The sequence below is a fragment of the Pholcus phalangioides genome, unplaced genomic scaffold (assembly GCF_987345545.1).
Source record: "Pholcus phalangioides strain wild (caught in Gottingen) unplaced genomic scaffold, Ppha-v1.0 ptg000015l_1, whole genome shotgun sequence".
In the NCBI taxonomy this organism is placed as follows: Eukaryota; Metazoa; Arthropoda; class Arachnida; order Araneae; family Pholcidae; genus Pholcus; species Pholcus phalangioides.
Window position 1 is genome coordinate 4,718,016 of NW_028301608.1, and position 23,928 is coordinate 4,741,943.

At 38.8% G+C, this 23,928-nt stretch overlaps 1 protein-coding gene and 1 non-coding gene across 2 annotated transcripts in view; one reads left to right on the forward strand and one right to left on the reverse strand.

Annotated features, from left to right (window-relative positions):
* LOC149075295 (glucose dehydrogenase [FAD, quinone]-like) overlaps nt 1-23,928 on the reverse strand; it is a 102,689-nt gene that overhangs the window by 35,458 nt on the left and 43,303 nt on the right. The window contains exons 2-4 of the mRNA XM_089242642.1: nt 9,542-9,744; nt 4,289-4,478; nt 1,669-1,800 (exon numbers count right to left, since the gene is read on the reverse strand). Coding sequence (XP_089098768.1) covers nt 1,669-1,800; nt 4,289-4,478; nt 9,542-9,744 — 525 coding nt within the window. The remainder of the gene's footprint in view (nt 1-1,668; nt 1,801-4,288; nt 4,479-9,541; nt 9,745-23,928) is intronic.
* On the forward strand, nt 2,390-2,463 carry TRNAT-GGU (transfer RNA threonine (anticodon GGU)). The gene has a single exon. It is a non-coding gene; the product is annotated as a tRNA-Thr (tRNA).

Here is a 23,928-nt window from a genome sequence, read left to right on the forward strand (position 1 = left end):
CGCATTCACCTCGTTTTCCGAAAATTATGTATATCCCTAGTTATGGGTCACGAAAATACAGACCATCTCCGTGATCCTTTAATTTCATTCAAATATGCAGGGCAATAAGGAAAGTCCCTAGGCTATGCCTTACTACCCCGTGTACGTGTTTTCAACAAATCTTCTCTTCGGCAAATTTATAAAATATTTATTTTTGTATTTTCGATGGAAAGAACATCCCTCTTGTTTTATCGTGATTGTCGCAAAAAAAGCCACCTCATTACACATGAATTTTTAGGAAGTGTCGACACTCATTTTGAAGGTGTGAGACACGAACACCTTCCCCCTGAGTACGATATTTCCGTATCTTAAAATTACTGGAACGTGATCGCTTGTCGACATCGTGACCATAGCCTGTAATCCAGTCCAAATATTAAAATTATGTCATTTTTGGGATTCCGATGCGTACAATGGGAGTACAATGTGCATATAGAGGGCTCATGACTCTTAGGATTGTAATTGAGACATTTTGAAATGATTGGATGATAACACGGGGGAAACAAAAAGATTACATATACGTAAATTTTTTTATCCCTTTGGATCGAAAAGTGTTTGTTTTTGTATTAACTATTGTGTTTGTTTATTGAATAAATAATTTGCGGACCGACAAATGCACTGTGAGAAAGGTCAGAATTCCGACCTAGTAATTTCCCGCTGGTATTTCGATAACTGTGAATCCATTGGCACAATTCCAACTGGAAACATTTTCTCCACAACAACCAACACGCCTAATATTTTCTTACGAATTCGCGTTCTCATTTGGCACCGACTGTGACAGCGCGGGATTTCCTGAGCATGTTGGAATGTACTGAACAAAATATATGAGAAAACACTTCATTATAGATGTCAAGACATGAATGAATCTCCTGTCGTGAGAGAGAGAGAGAGAAAAAAAAAATGGCAATGTTTTGCAAGAAAGTTCCAATTTCCTTTCTCAGTTGGAAATGTTGTCAATGTTCCAGTTACGACTTTGACCTGACCTTTCATTCAACTCGATGTCCGTAAAGAGTTAAATCTTGATAGAAATGAGGATGTCCTTTCGCCCCATGAAATAAGGAGATTAAAGAACCAATTTTGCATCTCCTCCCATCATCATTCATTCATTCTTTCACACTGTGGTCACTTTACACATGCATAACTAGACCGGGACCTGCTGTTCCAAGGCGGCTCGAAACAGTCACAAAGACGCCCATGTGCCGAAGCTAACCCGCTAACCCCAGGTGACCATCGCGGCTATGACCATGTGTGTCATCTAGTCTGCAATGAAAGAATGCTACCCGAATTTCGTGTTAACTTTCTGCTTTTTTTGGGAAAATATTTTGTGTGTGTGTTGATGTGCATTTCTCTATCGTTTTGAGTTTTGTAATTCGTGTAAACCATACATGCTCATCCCATGGCCTTGGGTTAGACGTGGCCCTTAGAGTCATCTGATGTGTGATCCATGACCTTACGAAGTCATTCTTTTGGACTACAATTAAATCTTCGTATGTGAAGTCTTTGCCGCCAGTCCCGCTTCTACTCTTATTAGTTTCATTTTTATAATCAAAAAACCACTAGGTTCACGCACCTTTGTCCTATATTGTCTTTCGGCCAATATGTCTCTCGATTATCTGTATATATAATACTAACCTGTCTGTTTCGGCCCATTGACATCGAGATTCTCGTAACCAAGGTAGGCACCAGCTTCGACGAAGGCAAAAGCCAAAGGCGTGGCATAAGATGCCGTCGAGACGGTGAGGTACCCACCAGTTGCATGATAGCCTGTAAAACGGAAACATGAAATTTAATGCATAGTAGTACTATATTATAAAATTGAACAATCATTAATTTCATTTCCGACGAGGTTCCTGATCCACAAATTCCAAAATATGAAAGCCTTAGAACAGCGATTCCCAAATACTTTTAGTCGTGAACTCCTCGTGGATCCTTGGTATCTGAAATGGACCCCCCCACCCCACTTTTAGTCATAGACTGCGAAAAACTTAAAGAAATGTCTGCCAGAACCCCCATTTATAGCAGCAGAGACTACAGCCATCTATCAGCGTGAATGTTTTCGAACAATGAAGTCATGTGTCTCCAGTGGTGTAGATGGTAGCATGCTTGCCCGGTATGCAAGAGGGCCTGGGTTCGAGTCCCGGCGGAGACGTGATGACTTTTCTTTCCGAGCTCACCTCAGCATAATATCCGGAAAATAACTGTTTCCTTGAATCTCTGGCTGAGAAAAAAGCCATCTATATCTCTCTAAACCGTCCCACCCGGGGGCCATTTCCTGAAGTTAAGAGAGGCTACTAATGCCTCTACTTCAGCGCCTCACGACACAGTGCGTGAAATTAGGAAGGCAGATTCATGTGTCTCCAGTGGTGTAGATGGTAGCATGCTTGCCCGGTATGCAAGAGGGCCTGGGTTCGAGTCCCGGTGGAGACGTGATGACTTTTCTTTCCGAGCTCACCTCAGCATAATATCCGGAAAATAACTGTTTCCTTGAATCTCTGGCTGAGAAAAAAGCCATCTATATCTCTCTAAACCGTCCCACCCGGGGGCCATTTCCTGAAGTTAAGAGAGGCTACTAATGCCTCTACTTCAGCGCCTCACGACACAGTGCGTGAAATTAGGAAGGCAGATTCATGTGTCTCCAGTGGTGTAGATGGTAGCATGCTTGCCCGGTATGCAAGAGGGCCTGGGTTCGAGTCCCGGCGGAGACGTGATGACTTTTCTTTCCGAGCTCACCTCAGCATAATATCCGGAAAATAACTGTTTCCTTGAATCTCTGGCTGAGAAAAAAGCCATCTATATCTCTCTAAACCGTCCCACCCGGGGGCCATTTCCTGAAGTTAAGAGAGGCTACTAATGCCTCTACTTCAGCGCCTCACGACACAGTGCGTGAAATTAGGAAGGCAGATTCATGTGTCTCCAGTGGTGTAGATGGTAGCATGCTTGCCCGGTATGCAAGAGGGCCTGGGTTCGAGTCCCGGCGGAGACGTGATGACTTTTCTTTCCGAGCTCACCTCAGCATAATATCCGGAAAATAACTGTTTCCTTGAATCTCTGGCTGAGAAAAAAGCCATCTATATCTCTCTAAACCGTCCCACCCGGGGGCCATTTCCTGAAGTTAAGAGAGGCTACTAATGCCTCTACTTCAGCGCCTCACGACACAGTGCGTGAAATTAGGAAGGCAGATTCATGTGTCTCCAGTGGTGTAGATGGTAGCATGCTTGCCCGGTATGCAAGAGGGCCTGGGTTCGAGTCCCGGCGGAGACGTGATGACTTTTCTTTCCGAGCTCACCTCAGCATAATATCCGGAAAATAACTGTTTCCTTGAATCTCTGGCTGAGAAAAAAGCCATCTATATCTCTCTAAACCGTCCCACCCGGGGGCCATTTCCTGAAGTTAAGAGAGGCTACTAATGCCTCTACTTCAGCGCCTCACGACACAGTGCGTGAAATTAGGAAGGCAGATTCATGTGTCTCCAGTGGTGTAGATGGTAGCATGCTTGCCCGGTATGCAAGAGGGCCTGGGTTCGAGTCCCGGCGGAGACGTGATGACTTTTCTTTCCGAGCTCACCTCAGCATAATATCCGGAAAATAACTGTTTCCTTGAATCTCTGGCTGAGAAAAAAGCCATCTATATCTCTCTAAACCGTCCCACCCGGGGGCCATTTCCTGAAGTTAAGAGAGGCTACTAATGCCTCTACTTCAGCGCCTCACGACACAGTGCGTGAAATTAGGAAGGCAGATTCATGTGTCTCCAGTGGTGTAGATGGTAGCATGCTTGCCCGGTATGCAAGAGGGCCTGGGTTCGAGTCCCGGCGGAGACGTGATGACTTTTCTTTCCGAGCTCACCTCAGCATAATATCCGGAAAATAACTGTTTCCTTGAATGAAGCACATTCTATCCAGTACGGTAGCAATGCCACCTATTGGATTGCATAAGAACTAAAAAAACGTTTCATACTCCTATCGAGAGATGTCACCGCGAGTAAACTTTTTTGGCAAATCATAGATGTATTAACGCTGCAGCGGAGCTTTTGCACGTAAATTTAATTAAAACTTTTCTTTTTAAGTACTTTATTTATATTATCCATTTTTATCAAGTCTACAGCTACGAAGTCCCCAAGAAGTGGACCTTCCTCCCAAGAAAAAGCCATTGCCCCCTGGGGGTCCAGGCACCCCATTTGGGAACTACGGTCTTAGAAGATTAAGAAAAAAAGAGTTATCACAGAACGAGAGAAGCATGTGAATGAGATATTTTACCATTTTTAGCAACCGCAGGGTCCCGATTATCTTCCGATTTCAGAAAGTATGGAAAGACTTCATCCCAACTCCATCCGTACGCACCGTTCCTGTGCCAGCTGTCGTAGTCCTTGGCGTTCCCGCGTATGTACAGCATGTAATTGAGAACGCTTGAGCCTCCGAGGACACGTCCACGGGGCCATCGGCTCCTCTATTGTAAATAAACAGGAAAAATTGCTCATAAATATTTCACACCAAACTTTTGAGTTTTTAATACAAGGTGCTTATAAATAAACTGACACTACTCAAACGCGCGTAGCGCCCTTACTGGTTGAGATATTTTAATGAAACTTGACATATACATATAGGATATGCGGATCATGGGGAGAAAAGAAAAGTTCAATAAAAAAGTTCAATTTTTGGCCACCAGGTGAAAAAGTGGAGCTCTTTTTTATCGTAGTTATCTTTTTTCCATGGTTCAAATAACGTATATACCAAATATTTTCAATGACATACATCCAACACTATAGGTGTTACATAGGTTGGAATAGTGTCAGTATAATTAAGATGAGTACTGTCAGTTGAATTATACTGCTACTACTCCGACCTATGTTGTTGTGGACGAATGTCCGTTGTAGGCAAGTACAACAGGTGCACCCGCGCAGGGCCTACTCGGAAGGAAGGGAGGGCCACTCTGCGCCCAAGAAAGGGTCAGAAGGAGATTAAATGCAAATTCTTGCACGGGAATGGCTAGTTACGGCACTGGTTGTAGTGGACAAATTTCATTGAAACTCGTTAAACACGTTATTTGGGCCATGGGAAGGAGCTATATATATTGGATCTGCATTACTTTTTTCGAGCCACTTTTCACCTGGTGGTCAAAAATTAATTTTTTTTTTTAAATTCAATCCCTATTTTCACCATGTGGTCTGTATATCGAATACAGCATTAACCAGGTTTCATCAGAATGGGTGCTACATGCGTTTGAGTATTGTCAGTTTATTTATAACCACCCTGGGGATAAAGGGTAGTGGTATAAGGGACTTTTCCCGATTGATATTTCGTTGGCTTGATATTATATACCCACTACCATTACACTATAATAGAAATACCTTTTGAGCACAGTTTAAAAAGATGAAGACCAACAATATTAACTCAAAATACCAAAAATTAAGCACCAGGCAGTTGTTTCAAGGTTAATATAGTAAGTGCTGTAACTAGGTAGGGGCAACAGGTGCATCCGCACAGGGCCCACTTGGAGGGGAGGTGCCCAGAAGAGGCCTAAATACAAATTCTTGCACAGGAATGGCCAGTTACGGCTCTGAATATAGCCCTTTCGTCAGTGGAAGCAACCTGTAAATGAAATAACGGGGCCACTCGCTTAAATCAAAACACGTGGTCGGATCATATCATTGCAATTGATGCAACAGCTGTCGGGTGCTCAGTTTTTGGTATTTTGAGCTAATATAGTGTTGGCCTTCATCTTTCTATACAACTTACTACTACTTAACTGCACATTCCCCTCGTAAACACTCATTCCTCTGGGAAATTAACAAATAGGTACATGCCGGAACATGTTTCAGGGTATGATATGCACGCACGCACGTGCGTGCGTGCGTGCGTGCGTATGAGTGGCCCTAACGTATTTATGTTGTTAGAGATATGCTTGTTCAGTGTCGTACTGGTGTCGCTATCTGTCTTACATATTCTGAAGTGAAGATGGTGGTTTTGTCTGAATTATTGTATTATGCAAGTATCGTCTTGAAGATTGATAATATTGTACGTATCATTTCAGTAGCTTTATCTTATATAGAGAAACGCCTATATAACGACACTCAAGTGACTAGATAAGCTACCGTTTTAGAGGAGTTATAGATGGAGCATTATCGTTATATAGAACGGGAGTCAAATGTGGTCCTGGAAGTATTTTGCTGTGTCCCGCCGACGATTACGGCTTACATAGTCACAGAATTTATAAAAATGTAAAAAAAACCTGAAAAAAAAAATGAAAAAAATTCATTCCAGAACTGGTAAAGGAAACAATTTTAGAATCATTGGAAGAAATAATTTTAGAATTATTAAGAAATTTTCTCATAATTATTGTGATTTTGAAATTTATAAACTTTTTAAATGATTAAAAAAACTGTAACTTTGATGAATGAATAGAAAATAGGCCTACGGGGTTCTGCCATAGAGTATATACCAGAGGGGGCTCCGCGAGTCAAAAAAGGTTGATAACCGCTGCACTACAGCATTCTCATTATCGCACTATAAGAGAACGTACTATAAGAGAATCGAGGATGAATTGGGCGTATCTTGCTCGCATCGACACCGTTGATACACGGCCTTCGTAATAATGCGTTCGGAATACCTAGTGTAAAATGTTTGCGGGGATGGGCGAAACTAATACTTCTAGAAGCGTACAAAAGAAGGAATTTTGTATACAACATGAGCTCAGTTGCATAATACAACAACTCGGAATATGAATAGTAAGTAAGTAGGACGTGTTCTTCGCGTCACGTCGTTTTGTTCCAAGTGAAATGGTATTTTTCAAAAGGATGGTTTCTCGTGGTAATTATTATTATTTTTCTATAGAGAAGTGTCTAAGAGAGACAAAAGAGGGACGTGTGATGAGAATCTGTTTCAAAATGCTAATTTTTCTTTCTTTTGCCATTTTTTGAATCCTTCAACAGTGCAATCGTGCGTCTCATATAAGTAAGTACAGAGAATGCGTATTTTTTTAAATAAACTGGCAATAAAAGCCAAAAATTTTTCACACAATTATACAGGATGATTCAAAACTCAAAGTGTAAACTTTTAGGGGAGGTAGAAAAACACAAAAACCAAGCAGAATCACAACAACAACAAAAAAACAGAAACAGAATCACTTTTGCGTGTGAGTGTGTGTGCGCGCGCATAACTGTGGATAGTAAGAGCTTTGAGCACTTGTTGTGAAACTTAACGTGTACACGTACTGTCCTCATGTAAAAATAGTGAATTTGAAAAAAATATATACATACATAAACTTTTTAAATGATTAAAAAAACCTGTAAATTAGTAAAGTATGTATTGGTAAAGTATCACTAAATACAGAGCTTTCCACCCATCATTGGCTTGTCATTTCTGCAACTTCGCTTATCCTCCAGCTGCTCGGGTTGGGGTTTCTGTTCATACATTCCTATGTGATTCTGTTTTGTCTTAGTGTTTTCACCTCCCCTAAAAGTTTGTACTTTGCGTTTTGAATCACCCTGTGGAACCAATTAACGCATGCGTGTGTAATAATTTTGACAAATGTAACAAAATTCAACTCGAACCGAAATAAAAATTAAAAAAAAAATTCTATCAGAAGTATAGACAAAAAAATTATGAAATAGCGAATTTACCAAAGTTTAAGCACCTGTTCAGAAATTTTTCTCCTCAGCCCGGATTTCCTGACGCGGGATTGCGCTAATACAGTCGACGCTCGTTATAGCGACCATTCCATTACAACGACCGGTAGGATAAGTCCCAGATGTTTTCATAGGACGACTATCATAGATATTTTACTTCCGATATAACGACCCTCCCAATATAACGTCCGTTTTCGACGGAACGACAGGGGATCGGAGCGTCGACTGTATAAGAAGGAGATTGCAATGCCAATTTGCTGAGCATGGACAATATCTGTCGCACCAAGGTCATTTCCAGCTGTTGGATTGCACATGGGAAGTACGTAACGTATTTCGTATAGAAGGCTCTATTTCCTGGTGCTGCCAAGTGTGTGTTTTCCATATTTTGAAGTAAAGGTGATTGAATTCTCATGTTATGTCTGTATCATGTTGAAGGTATGCCTGCTCTGTGTTGGGAGACTTTTCCAAAATGAGAGACCGGCCCGCATTCACTCCTCGAAGTTGGAAAACCACCGAAAACCAACTTCAACCGACCACTATTGTGCCTCCAACGGGTTTCGAACCTGGATCTTCACGGTGATAGTCCAGCACGATGCCCGCACGACCGCACAGTGGCTACCGCCCGCTTAGCCCCTGCCCCTGTAAATACTCCTCTGTCTATAAGTCTTTCTTTTTTTCGCTCCGATGCTTACAAACTCTCTACGGCACTCCCATGCTTACACACCCTCCAGTGGTAACTCTTTTCATCTCTCCCATGCTCAAAAACTCTCTAGCCACTCTTTTGGTAGCTCACTGATCTGTTCCCTTGTACCCTAAGTCATTGTTTTGGTTATTCACATGCTTTCTCATTGTTTTTGGTCATTCACATGCTTGCACACATTCGTGGTCACCTTTTTGGCCACTCTTTTGGTCTTTCACTGACCATCACCCCAGCTCTCTAGGTCACTCGCTGATCTGGTCCTTCGCTCTCTAGGTCACTCTTTTGGTCATTCATATGCTTGCACACGCTCTAAGTCACTTTTTTAGTCACTCGCGTGCTTGCACATGCTCTAGGTCACTTCTTTACTCACTCACGTGCTTTTGCGCTCTTTAGTTCAGTCACATTTTTTCAAACTCTCGTTTCGTCACACACTGCCGTAGTCCCTCGCTCTCAAGACAGAGGCGATTTGCGGTTTTACTCCCAGTGGATTGTACGAATTTTGCCACCTTCCTCTCACGCTACTAATTTTCTCGATCACTCACGCTCAAATTTTCCGCTTTTCCGAACTTACCGCCAAGGTCGTAGCGAGGGGTGGGGACTTGGGGGGGTCTGGTCCCCCCCCCCCCGAAATGTGAGAAAATGACCGAAAAAGGGGTAAAAATTGCAAAATCTATTGTTCTATCACTTTGGTTTCCCCCCGAACGAAATTTCTGACTGCGGGCCTGCTTACCGCCCTGTATCGGTGTGTGCTATGGCCCGCTAAGCCTTCTACAAATACGACACTAGTTGCGCGGTATTATTATAAATAAATGAAAAGTGAAAGTTAGTCTCTCATACACTTCGTCGAAGTACTTACTACCCATGTGCAATCCAACTTCATGCAAATTTGCCAAACTTCTTTGGTGAACCGATGCTTTTCTCTATACTTTTAAAGACAGCATTTATTTTCATTATTTTGTTATAATTCGAGTTAGAATTTGGTTATGTTTGTCTAAACAGGCATAAATAGATCGGTTTGGTGTATGATTGTGTGTTAAAATGTTTTTTGCCCGTTGCTTTCGTTCAAATTTTATTCCGAAAAATGGACATTCATTCTCTCTACTTCTTGCAGGCTCTATAGAATGATTGATGGGTTCATGATGAAATCGATTATTGGTCTGTTTTGGAAGTCGTATTATTGCGTACCTTGCCGATGAGGCCGAAGCAGGCGTGTTCTTGAGGTTCGGTCTGATACGCCCAATCGATGGGTGTTTGTTGTAACATGGCGGCAGCCATCGGTATGTCCGTCACCAAATTCTCTTTGCCTCCAGCTTCAATGACTAGCACTTTCATGTTCGGATCTTCTGAGAGTCGGTTGGCCAGCACCGCTCCGGATGACCCCGCGCCAACTAGAAAAAAAGATTTAAAAATTATACATGTGTGCGAGTATGAAAGGATCAAATTCGGTTATAACGATACCGAAAATTCCTTGAAAATTTGTCGTTATAACAGAGGTCAACGTTTTTGAAGACATTTGAAACATGAAAGGTATACACAAATACAAAAATTAAGTTCTTTCCACTATGATTAGGGGGGGGGGGGGTGACCACATGTTTTAGAGAAAAAGACGGGGAAATTGGGATCACATAAACACTGGATATCGCCAATTATCTCCAAAAATGTCGCATTAAATTTCAAAACATTTGGATTAAAAAGGTGAGAAAGGGTGGGAAAGAACAGCATAAATATATTGGAAAGTAGCGATGCCCGTTACTTTATTCAGTTCATTCCTAGCTTTTCTCAGAGGTGTGTGTGTGTGTGTGTGTGTGTGTGTGTGTGTGTGTGTGTGTGTGTGTGTGTGTGTGTGTGTGTGTGTGTGTGTGTGTGTGTGTGTGTGTGTGTGTGTGTGTGTGTGTGTGTGTGTGTGTGTTTAATCTCATGTTTACACTTGGAAACATGGGATTTTTTTTTCTTGGGCTCAGAAGAGACAGGCTAAAAAAGGGCAACAACTTTTACCTGGGAATTAGAAGGGGAAGGAGGGACCATAAAAAAATTTATATATTTTTTTTATTTTGTGACATACTGTATTTTCAGTCTCAAAACTAGAGCAAGATGATTTCCGAGCACATTTTGAGCATTTTCTGAATTAAAATCATGCATCAAACATTCTCGAGTACTTCAAGGGAGTAAGTACCGTGGTGCTCGCGAGCAACAGGTTGAAAATGGCTAACGTTGTTCCGATATTTAAGAAGGGTAGTAGAGAAGTGGTGTCTAATTATCGTCCAGTGAGTTTGACGAGCTCCCTCTCGAAAATTTTGGAAATTATCATCAAAAGGCAGTTTGTGAAGTGGATAGACGAGAATAATGTATTGTCGGATAATCAGCATGGGTTCACGAAGGGGAAGTCATGTGTAACTAACCTCCTTTGCTTCTATGATTACGTGACTAAGGCTTTGGGTAAGAGCAAAAATGTCGACGTTGTTTACCTTGATTTCCAGAAGGCATTCGATCGGGTCCAACATGGCAAACTCTTGAAGCGTTTACACGAGATTGGAATTGGGGGCAACTTGCTGAATTGGATAGAATCGTGGTTAACAGATAGGTCGCAACGAGTTATGGTGAACGGGGAAATCTCTGGTTGGACAGACGTCACAAGTGGAGTTCCTCAGGGAAGTGTCCTTGGCCCCATACTTTTTTCACTTTTTATCGACAAACTCGATCAGGGTATCGATGGAATTACTAGCAAATTCGCAGATGATGTGAAGCTAATGGGGGTAATCGGAAATGAAAGCGATAGGGAGTTGCTCCAGACCAACTTAAACAAGATTGCAGCATGGGCAAATGAATGGAGCATGACGTTTAGCGTAGATAAGTGCATGGTCGCTCATTTTGGTTCGAACAACCCACGGTTCTCTTACGAGTTGAATGGTGTCACTATCCCGGATGCAACTAGAGTCACCGATTTGGGAATTCTCATTGACGAGCGACTTAAGTTTTCTGAACATTGTTCAGCGGTTGTCAAAAAATCGAATAGAATGCTTGGTCTCATTTTCAAAAAGGTCTCTTCGCGTTCTCCTAAAGTCATTCTTCCGCTTTTTCGAGGCTTAGTTCGTCCTGGACTGGAGTATGCTGTAAGGTTTTGGAGACCATACCTACAGAGGGACATAGACTTGGTTGAAGGGGTGCAGAGGAGAGCTACGCGTGTCCTTATTGGCACACAGGGCTTGAGTTATGAAGAAAGACTTCATTTTTTGAATATGTTTACATTGGATGAACGCAGGTGTCGAGGAGATATGATCGAAGTGTTCAAAATTTTCAATGGGATGGATAGGATGGACCATGAACTTTTAGTACACCGCCAATCGACTGCTTTTACAAGGGGACACCAGTATCGATTGGTGAGGGACAATGCAAGGTTATGGTGTCGCAGGGAATTATTCTCTAATAGGGTTGTTAATAAATGGAATAGCTTACCCCCGGAGGTAGTAAATTGTAACACAATTGACACGTTTAAAAAGAAATACGATAAACATGTTGGGGTAAATCGGGAAGCTATCCATTCTTAGAATAAGACAACCATAAGTATTCTTTATGGGCATTGTATAATATTTTATCATGTGTATATATTGTTTGTAATTTGTGTTAATTGCATTTTTAATTGGGTTGCTGTATTTTTGAAACATATGACAACCATATTTTTATGGGCATCTTTTTATCAGCCACCTCGTTGGGCATTTTGCCTGTTGTGGCGTTGTATTTGTATTTGTATTTGTATTTGTATAAAATGTCTGCTACAAAGGATGAAAACATGAATAAAATGATTAAAGGAAGCACATCATTATAGTACAGTCGAACTTGACCAAAGTCACTGGAAAAAAGTTTGAATTAACCAATTAATTTATGCTGGAACTCCAAATTGTAACTGACGCGTTAATACTCGCATGGGATAATAATTACCAATTATTAAAATTTCATCACGAGTTGCGAAACTGTTTCCCCAAATTTTAGTGGTAATTGATAACTGTAATTTGTACTTTCCTTACTCTTAAAATAACGATACGAAGTTTCAGAATTTTCTGGATCTATAGATTGAACAACGCAATTCGTATCAAGTGGTAAACATTCTCGATGCGCACTCCAGCTGAACAATGTTAAAATGGGCATTAGATTATCAAAGAAAAAAACACTAAAAATCTACAAATTAGCATTTTGGTATTTACTCGACAATTCATTATATTTGAAATATCTCATTCGTCACTTTTTGTTGAATTCGTTCAGCACGGATTGGCTTTTCATGAAATTTGATCACGGAGTTTTGCCGGTTTCCAATCAACAATGGCAATTTTGTTTTGTTTTTTTGGTCGAACCGAGTTGCTGAAAAAACAAATCTAACGCGAAAAGCAAATTAAATTCTGACTTACGTTTTAGCATACAAATGGTGTCGTCTTCAAAGAAAGAAGTGCTCGTCTTTTATCAAAGGTCTGTGACAAAACCTTGATTTATCTTTAGGACTGACTCCATATTTCTTTAAACGTTGCTCATTAACGCGGACATTATGTTTACGTGGCAATTCGAACCAGAAGCCGAAATATAAAATGTATATATAAAAAAACGGCAACCATAGTGTACTGAAATTACGTCAGAATTTTCAAATTATGTATTTTCGGTCTTCAAAGATTTGTTGTATAACAACTTGGTCGAGAGAAACACTATCTGACTGCTTATGGAAATTTTCCAAACTAAATTTTCTCAGGCAAAAACCACGATTTTTTTCCCTCCAACTTCAAATCATCCAAAATATTTTAATAAAATTTGAATTGAACGGGAAATTTTAACATTAAATTAAATAGAAAACTGAAGGGTGGAGGGGCTGTAAAAAAGTTCTAATTATATCCAAAAATCTAATTAACCAAGTTCCACTGAAATACCCGTTTCCACGAGAACATCCACAGCTGATTAATTGAATAATATTACTCAGTGTCAGCAATGTTCATTAATTATCGAATATTCATGTGGTGCTTCACCGCAACAAACTCGAAATAAATGTTGTATCATGTTGCGGAAATGGGTCATTTATGTCAGCGCAGGATGGAATCCCATTACAAATACCTCGAAGCGAGTCTTGTTTTGGCTCGATGACCTCGAAAGAGGTTTTCATATTCTTCCCTTAATTTAACTCGATCGACGCTCTTTCTTCAAGATTCTCTATCTAATGGGAAAGATTATTACATGTTATACTGCGTTAAAAATTGTCTTCTCTGTCTTTAATAATTGGGTAAAAATGTTGCAGTATCGTTTGTTTTATCACTTGGACATACTCGGGGACTCATTAGGGACTAGAAAATTTGTAATTACAGTATTATGATGTCTCTCAAAAATAAGCTTCGCAACGTGAAGAGTTTTCTTCGGCTTGAAGGAGAGCCGTTACAATTAAGCGTGGCAATACATACTCGTTGAACTGAAACATTCGTCTCACATCGTTAAACCTTCAATATTCTAACTGAAGACAATTGGATTAATTAAGCTCTTCTTTTAATATACAGTCAAATTGGTTGTAACGGCATTAGTTGGCTGCCCCGACTAATTCCTATGGAGAATGACGTTAATGAGCTTTGCTAATAACTTCAATGGAAACGCAGTTCTTGCGAATGTTATTCCAAGAAATGCGCTCAAGATCACGTTGTATTCAGAAAATTAGTTCCAGAGGAAGCACTTCTTTAATTACCAATTAATTACCAGTTAAAGAGGATTTACTAAAGACATTAAAAAACAAATTAAAATAAAGTAGTGGGAATTATCCCGAACAGCAGACAGCCATGTCCCGATAAAATAGTTTGGTTTTCTCGAGATTTCGGGGATACGCATTCCAGATCACTTAAGTAGCCCAGAGCATATTTAAAGGTGACTTAAGTGGCCCGCGGCACACTTACAGATAACTTAGTGACCAACGGTGCTGTTTCAGATCACTTGGATGGCCCGTGACACGTTTTTAAACCAAGAAGTTGCCCGCACTGCGCTAAACGCTAAGGTTGAGCACCCTTGGTCTAACAAAGTGTTTCCAAACCTTTTTGATACCGCGGACCCCTTGTAGTGAAGTTCAATGCACCACAGACCCAAGTGGTTGGATCCCAAGTGTTTGAAAGGTCGGAATTACACTATAAAATTCTGATCAAAGATCGTTTACAAAACTTAAAAAATCAACCAATAAGCCTATTAATTGCCTTCACTAGAATCTAACCGATACGCTTATTAGTCGCATTTTTCAAGTTTTATAGAAAGACCTTTCCTAAAACTTTTATAGTGCAATCACGGCTTAAGGTGAATTTAATTTGTTAAATATTATATCAAAACTTTGTTCGGAAAATCACCGAATATTCCACATCGAAAAATGAATGTCCCTCAATATTTCTCCGGCGCGATGCAAGGGAGAAAACGGTATTGGTTTTTATCTCCATTTTGAAATTTCTATACTGTGAATAGTGTACTTGTGCACTTTTGTGCACAAGTACATTTTGAAAATATTTCGGTTATTAGGAAATCTCAAGATTTCTTCTCTCTCGTGTGGCGTAAATAAATCCTCACTAAATTCACTTCTCTGAGAAGAAACAAAAAACTTCTTGTAGTGATTATTGTAATCCGATTCCGAAAGCGGATTATCCTGAAAAGAAAATTAGTGAAAAGACGTCCAATACGATTTACGATGTTTTGCTTTGTATTTTTTTCCCTCGGGAGATCCATTAAAGCTAGTGTTATCTTTTAGTGTTATCCGCTTGTCATTTAAGTATTGCGTACAGATTCGCTTGTGATCGAGCAGCATTACCGTTTGAAACGGATCAGTTCCCAAAGGATTCCGCGGCGAAAGTGAAGATTCGTATTTGCATCGCTCCATTTCACCACAGCATTCCTTTCTTTACAAATCGAATCGTCGTCAAATTTTCATTGAATTTTCCGTGAAATCGAAATGGCAATGACGAGACGCCTTGTATTGTGTGGATTCTTATCACGGCGAGATGGAGATTATTGATGGAGAATGAGAGATGGCCTCATGTAATGCAACCAAACACGCACTCAGTTTTATATATGTTACGGTACATGTGATAAACCCGATTAATACGCATAATTGCCGACAATTTTGGTTTTTGTTTGTTAAATTTCCCTAATTTTATCACTTTTACCAGACATTATGTATAATACCTAAGCGTCGTTGGCAAATTTAATAAAAACTAAAAAAAAATTATTACTTTTACTGGTGATTATGCATAATATCCAAGCGTCGCTCGCTGGTAAAAATTATCAATAGTACTCAATTTGTCACCTTTTTCGGTTATAATGTATAGTTACCAGTTCGTAATGCTAAACATGGTGAATCGGTCCTATTGCCGTGATGAGATTCATTATTTAGATGACCGTACTTGTGAGCCAGAGTCTGAATCGAATTGAACTCTGATTTAACGAATTTTTCCGAACATTCCGGAAAAAAAACTCCTATAATTTATTCCTGCTTGACGAATTCTGTAGTTGATCCTCGATATAACGAACTCTTGTTTAACAAATTTAACAATCGCACCCGAAATAATAATCTATAATTTAAAAAAAAAATACGATGTAACGAACTCTCATCTAACAAAATATTTTATTTAATGAATTTTTACAATCAGACCACAATATTACAAACTCCTATTTGAAAAATTCTACAATCGAACCGCAATACAGTGAATTGCCATTTTACAAGTTTGCGATCGTACCCCGATATTACGAAAGCCGATTCAACAAATTTTTCGATTTAACGAATTTTAAGAGTTGTTCTTTAACAGATTCACACAGGGATGTGATTCGAAAAATGAAAACGTTAAATTGTGACTTAAATAAGAGTTCGTTGTGTCGGGGTACGACTATATTCATCACACATTCTACCGATACTTATTTGGGAATTTTTTTCATATTTATCATGCTATGTATAATCACCGGTAAAAGTGATAAATTTATCAAACTTACCGGGATGATTGGCGATTATGCGTAATATAATCGATTTATTACATTTACCGTAACATATACATAGCATATAAAATGTATACATCGGTATTTGTGACATTATATGTCATAATGTCTTCCGACATCGGCCAATACATTCGATTAAGAATAATTCTCATTATTTAGACTCGTCTTTCTCGACCTGGGGCCTAAGGCAACCCGTTGTGATCTCGGGGATATTCTATGGCAGGACACAGGCGAAAATCAGATGAAAGAAGAATCACGAAAAGTGTTGAAGGGGCTACTGACAGCTGTGGAAAGATGAAGCTATACACTAAATAAGGTAAATATACACTAATTAGTAGGGCTAGGATTTTTATTACCTAAGAACTGGCGGAATATACTCGATACAAAATGCATGTTTGCCCTGAAAAAACGAAAAATATGCCTTAAAAACTTAAAAATGTGCTTTTTTAATTAGGCTGACCATAATCACGCGAGAAAAATGCGGGAATTACAGGAAATCGTCAATCATTATCAAAAATAATGCTAATCGTACAAAAATAAAATTGCTGATAGGTGCCAATATCGCGGTAATATCACCTCATTGCCAAAAACGACGTCAAAGGTAAGTGAAACTGCCATATGCTAAAATTGCCTATTGTGGGAAGAACTAGCTTGGGGGGAAAATCCCTTTTAATTATTATGCTGAAATATGCAGAATAATGCTCCAAAATATGCTACAAATGTGTCTTAAATTCTGAAGATAATGAAAGATTCCTTAAATTACTGAATATCAAGAAGAAACGCTCTATATCACAAAAAATAACCAAAGATGCAAAATGCAAAATGCAAAAAAAAGCGAAGTCATAGCCCTAGTAATTAGCTTGCCAGCAAAATGCATATCCACGAAATGCCTTGGATAAAGTCTCATTGTACTAACAGAAATTGCACGAAGCACAGTGTGTATCCACTATTAAAAACCCGGATCCGCGAAGACATCTTCTGATACTTAATGTTCACACTCGAAAAATACACGCACGCTTTTCAAATACGTTACGACAAAACGAATACAAACATATAGTACGAGTAGAAAAATAATTAGATCGCTTAATTATTTTATTTAGATATCTTTGTCGAGAAATGGGATATCGTGTCATGCTAATTAACGTTACACGTAAAAGAATACACATTGTTATCATCGGCACATCTTTCTCGTCAGAAACGAGGACTGACGCAATTAAGATGAGATGTTATTGTCAACATACTGCCTTGCATGTTACGTTCGTGGCGAGCACAACTTTTTTCTATTTTTCCATGTTTATCCATTTTCTGTTTGTTTTTATTTATTTTAAACATTTTCTGTTCAATTTTATTCATTTATTTTTAATATTTTCTGTTAATATATTTTCAAAAACTTCCTTTTTATTTATTTATTTCCAACGTTTCTCTCTCTTGTTTCATTTTATTTCCTTTCAAGATTTTCCGTTTACTTATTTATTTTCAACATTTTTTGTTCATATTTATTCGTTTATTTTCAATATTATCTGTTTGTAGATTATTATTCATTTTCTATTTCCATTCTGTCTTGTTATTTCTTTTTAACAGAATATCTGTTTAATTTTATTTACATTTCTAATATTTTCTGAAAAGAAATAATTATTTATCTAATTATCATTTACTTATTTTCAAGATTTTCTGAAAATCCCTTCTAACAAATATTATCAAATTTGATAAAATATGTGAATAAATTATTGTTTATTCATTTTCAAGCATTTATTTTCAACATTTTCTATTAATTTTTCCGTGTTCATTTTCTTCCTATTTGTTTTCATTAATTTATTTACTCATTTCTCTCAATATATTTCGTGTATTTGGCCCTCGTGTGAGCTCGAACCACGAAATTATACACAAAATAGTTCTATTTGCCAATTATATAGCAACAAGAATTACACATGACGAATTTCGAATGACTTATTTTGTGCGAGGCATACAAACAGGCAGCTGACCGAGTTCTACACGGATGATACACAAATGAAATTTGACCGAAAAATAACGGGTAGAAGAAAAAAAGGAAAATAGATTAAATCAATAGTTAATTCATCACATGACCTCTAACTACTCGAGTGGTCAGTGCGCTTTATAATAACCACCGGTCTCTTTTATTCTCCTCTGACTGTAAAGAAATAAAATGAAACCCTCGAAAAATAAGCTTCAGATGTCAACTAGTAGCTTCGTTATTTTACAATGAACGCGAGAGAAACATCGCGAGGGTAGAAATCGTACGCTCAGGTACGCTTCTCACCCGATCTTCGTAAAGGTCAGTGTGTTGATATGAATAATTATGTAAATTTAGTCACGCTTTAAAAAAAATACTCGAGTCAGATGGAATATATCAGGCTTTTGGTCTTTAGACGTCTCATTTTGATGTCTACATTTTCTTTCTGAACACGTTTGGGGGCAAGCACTTACGGTGGTGTCTGAGCTGCAACTGATTTGAGATTCCGGAATTTCAAATCAATTTTAGGATTTTATTCTCTCGTTAATTCGGAATTTCAATGGATTCTGGAATTATTTCTTTCATTAATTCTCAATTTTCATCAATTCCGGAATTACTTCTCTCATTAATTCTGAATGTCCATCAATTCTGGGATTTTTTCTTTCACTAATTTTGAATTTTCATTGGCGAGTATATACTTTTCAGCATTCCTATATATTCTGTGATAATGCGTGAATCTTTGGATGCTCCCGATTCCTCTCTTCCTCAAAATACATAAAAATCCCGATTTTTTCCTTCCTTAAAAATAGGTGGTTTAAAACAATTAAATTTATGGCCTAAGTGCTGAAATGAATGGAATTTTTGTTTTTTAAATTAAGTTTGGGATCTTGCACTTTCGGGGGGGGGGGTGAACATCAAGCGCTTTAATGTACGGAAAATATAATTTTCTAATTAATAAATCTGATGTTCATAATCGTAACATTGGTCGTTAAAAGGTTAAATTAACAGGCAAAAAGATTGTTGCAACGTTGGTAGATTGCAGTAGCAATATTGTTATGATTTAACGAAAATTTTACTTGTGATGACATCTCTCGATAGGAGTATGAAACGTTGTTTTACTTCGGGCAGTGCAGGCATTGCTATCTTTGGCATCACATTTACTAGTACGTGGCCAAGGTCATCATCTTATGGCAACCTGGTTCAACCCAGAGATTCTTAGCACCCTCTGTCTTCATGTCTTGCTGGTCGCTGCCGTAACCAGAGACACTCAAGCTGCTGGGGACTGAGGGCCTTAGATTACAGACAGAGTTCATATTTCTTTTCAGAGAGTTTTGGCTGTACTCCTCCACTCTGGCCAGTGCGGGGTGGAGGAAGCCCATCCGCGTTCATTCACCACGTGTTAAACATGGATACTTACAAGCTGCACCACGAGAAGGTGCGGGTTGGACTTTGAGCCTCTACTCTTGTTTTAAGCATATCAGTTCCTTTTTGCCTGCCTATCCTTACAGTTTTAGTGCCTTTTGCCCGCCTATCTTTATAATTTTATTGTCTAAACATCCACCCGAAGATAATGCCACGCTCCGCTATTACTACGAAGGTTCCGACAATTGGTTGAGGCGAAGATAAATCTAGGAAGGAAAATTCAACTGGCTGAAATTCAAGTCTAGTGGTCTAGGGTGCTCACCAGACAAGTGAAAGGTCGTGGGTTCGACGCCCCGAAAGGCCCTTGAAGTTTTCTTTCTTAGATTTGTCTTCTCATCAATCGGCTGTCGAAACCCAAACTTCCAGTCTCTCTATTCATGACAAATCGTAGAATTATTGGAAGTGCATGTACGAGACGGAAACAGTGTAAATAATGTCTGCTTGTTCCGTCTAGACTTATGGTATTGAGGTTACACAACGATGATACTGAACGCTATCGTCGGGTGAAAAAAAAAATTACCACGTCACATGTTCGCTGACAGCGTAAATGTTACCTTCGTGACAATAAACTACGCTGTTATTCGATTATTACTACTTTTGGAGCCGTAGTAGTAAAATTGCACGCGTGATGTCAAAGCAGTGAATGATTGAACAGACAGCGGAAGATGACGTAAAACCTGTACTAACACATGCTCTCTGTTCGTTATTTTTTCATTATTGTGAAGGCCGTTCATGCGTTTCTTGTTTTCCCCGTCTCAAGGAAGTGGAACTTATTTTACTTCTGGAAAGAGTTTATTATTTTCCTTACGAAATAAATAAATAAATAAATATATATATATATATATATATATATATATATATATATATATATATATATATATATATATATATATATATATAGTTCTCTGTCGATTTCTTATTTTAATTAATAAAATCGTATTTTTGTTCAAACATGAAAAAAAAAGAAGACACGTGCAAGTTTCGATGAATGTCATTTTGACAACTAGAAGATTTTTCCGAGGATGGATGTCACTCTCAACGATCCATGCGAAGAATTTTGACAGCTCGCTGATGCGAAGATGAATTTTAGTTCGATTCCCCCAAGGGCAGTTGAATTTTCAACTGAGAGAAAATTCAATTGTACTTGCGTGGAATCGAACCCACATCCTCTCACTTGCCGGGTGAATGCCCTGGACTACAAAGGCAACGAATATATAAATCTTTCCTCAGAGAATTGAATTTTCTCTCTTTCCTAAATATATCTTCGTATCAGCCAGCTGTAAAAACCTTTGTATGGATAGCGGAAAATGACATTATCCTCGAATAAGTCGCCATCTGGTGGCAGTGTCGGCAATTGCGAGCTTTGGCCTGAATTAGGTCCGACCGTCCATGTACGGTCCCGTTCAGTGTACACGAGCTCTATGGATAGATTGAGATACGTATTTGTTGCCTTTGTAGTCTAGTAAGAGGATTCCCCCGCAGTTAAATTTTTCCTCTTCCCCTAAAATTCATATTCGCATCGGCCAGCAGTTAAAAACCTTTGCAGAAGGTGTCGGCTTTTGCGAAAAATTGAGAACAGAGACAAGTCGTTTCATCTGTAGTTGCCTCTGACAGCTTCTATATGTATAGTAGTAAGCATCCATCAAAATAGTGAGACTTTGGATACATAAATGTATATTAGAAATCTGTAAACATTCTCGTAATTTCAAGGGAACGAGGGACGTTCAAAATGAAGAATTATATCTCTTAAATGTTCCTGGGGTGACCACGAATACGGAAATCCGCGAATAACCGAAACCATAGGGTTTTTTTGTTTATCTCGTTTATTGAACATCATGAGAAGAGCAGGGTGACGCAGAGGTACAAGAGGAACGTAAAAGACGGTGCAGCGAGCGGTTGTTGGCGATGCTTTCTGAAAGGACATTGTGATTTCTGTTTGATGTTTCTTCTTCATATCATCAAGTATGTTAGAATATAATGACATGGCTTCCTCTACTAATTTTTCTACATGTGAAGAACGTAAAATAGAGGGATCTATGACATGAAAATAATCTATTGCTGATTTGAACTTGCGAAGCCCTTCCGCTATGTTACTCATGGTGAACTTGTCTTCTACGTAAGAGCAGCCACGGCTCTAGTTATCGCAGTAATGGCATTAGTGATAGTGTAATTCTTCCATACCTTCGAGACATTTTATGCATTTGCATCTTCTATTGCGTGCACAATCATCTCCATTGAGTGGCGTGTATAGTGAGCCTTGAATGTTCGCTTTACCCCCTGACCAAGGGGCTGGCTGAATGATAAATGTTGATTAGGAGGCATATAAAGGACTTCCACACCATCAGCTTTGAACACATTAAAATCTTGTTATCCAGGAACATTATCTAGTATCAAAAGAACTTTGAATGACATGTCTTCACTCTCAAGGTACCTCCTGACTTCCGGAACGAAAAATCGTTTAAACCAATCCAGGAAAAGTGCTTTCATAGTCCAAGCCCTTTTATTGTTCATTCAAAATACTGGGAGCTTTGACATCCTTTCTCTTCAATGCTCGCAGATTCGCAGATTTGAAAATTACGGTGGGCTTTATCATGTACCCATACGCATTTGCACAAAACAATATAGTAATTCTATCTTAAAACCAGGCGCTCGCTTTTCTTCTTGATTGATAAATGTTCTTGAGGCATTTTCCTCCAAAATAGTGCAGTTTCGTTAACGTTAAACCCCTGCTGAGGTGCATAACTCTTCTCTTCAATAATTTCTGCAAAGTCTTTGGAAATTTTCTAGCTGCCTCCTGGTCGGCAGAGGCTTGTTCGCCAGTGATTTTTACATTGCGCAAACCGAATTGTTTCTTAAATCTATGAAACCAACCTGTACTTGCATAAAATTCTGATGAAATAGACGTTTCGCCAGCCCTCCTCTTTATAGAAGCGTAAAATGTTTTATTGTCTTTTCCGTTATAATATTACAATCAATTGGAATAGCTTTTTGGTAGCACTGTTGTACTCACAAAAAAACCAGCATTTTATGTACGAGAAACACATGGATTTAGGCGATGCAAAGTTTTCGCTGCCACAGGTGCAGCTGCAGCCACGGCTGAACGAATTTTAGATTCCTTTTTCTTTGATATATCCCACCGTAGATTCGTTGATTCCGTAATGGCGGGCCACAGCAGCAGCAATTGACTTACTTTCGCCAAGCATAGACAATATATCCAAATATAACCTTTCACTTTTTTTTTGTCTTTCCGAAGCATTATCAGTAGCACTAGAAAAATGAGCCACCCTAAACACGCACGAATCAAATTTTGTAAACAAAACACGTGAATGACGATTGCTGAGTGCTTTCAAAAAAAAAATAATTTTCAATGAAGGGAAAAAAACCGCGAATACGGGGGGTCGACTGTAACCGCAAAACATAGCAATAAGCTATATTTGTCCCCTGCGTGTATTTCGATGAAACAAATATTTTTTGTTTTGCTTCCAAAGACATTCACAAAAGATTTGTATGAATACATTTTAAGATGTGCCCAATGTTATATGAGGAAAAAATAAATAAAAACTAAAAAAGTGGCGCCAAAATTTTTTTAACAACTAACCGCTTTCCTTACAAGGTATTGGCTAGAAATTCGGATGGTCTTATTTGACGAATAGGCCATAAATATCGTTACCTTGTCCGAACCTAACAGCACGTTAGAGAAAGAAGTTGAAGGAAAGAAAAGTAGAAAAATGAAAGGAAAAGTATACTAGATAAGTACAGCTAAAAGACAGAGTAGGTGTACGAAGTAGATTTCTCTTTTCACCCTCATCCAATTCGTTCTCTTTTGCTCCTATATGTATATAGTAGAAGGGTACACCATATTTTGAGAAAAAATTATTAATAATTGTATAGAAACATAAAGGGAAGGTAAAAACAACAACTTCATAGGTTACAACAAAGCCTCGTGATTATGAGGAGAGAGAGAGGGGGAAAAACACAGAGAGAGAGAGAACTTGTTTGAGATTATTCCGCATGCATTTAGACGGATAATATTACGTCCTTGATCGTAGAGCGGTCAAACAAATTTTTGTAAAAAAAATATTGATGGATTTATAAATGGATGCTGAAATATATCTCAAGGTCACAAGTAGATCTCGGATTATATCCAAATTCATATGTGCGTATGCATTTGCATATTTTGGCCTTTTTCAGTATAAATGCA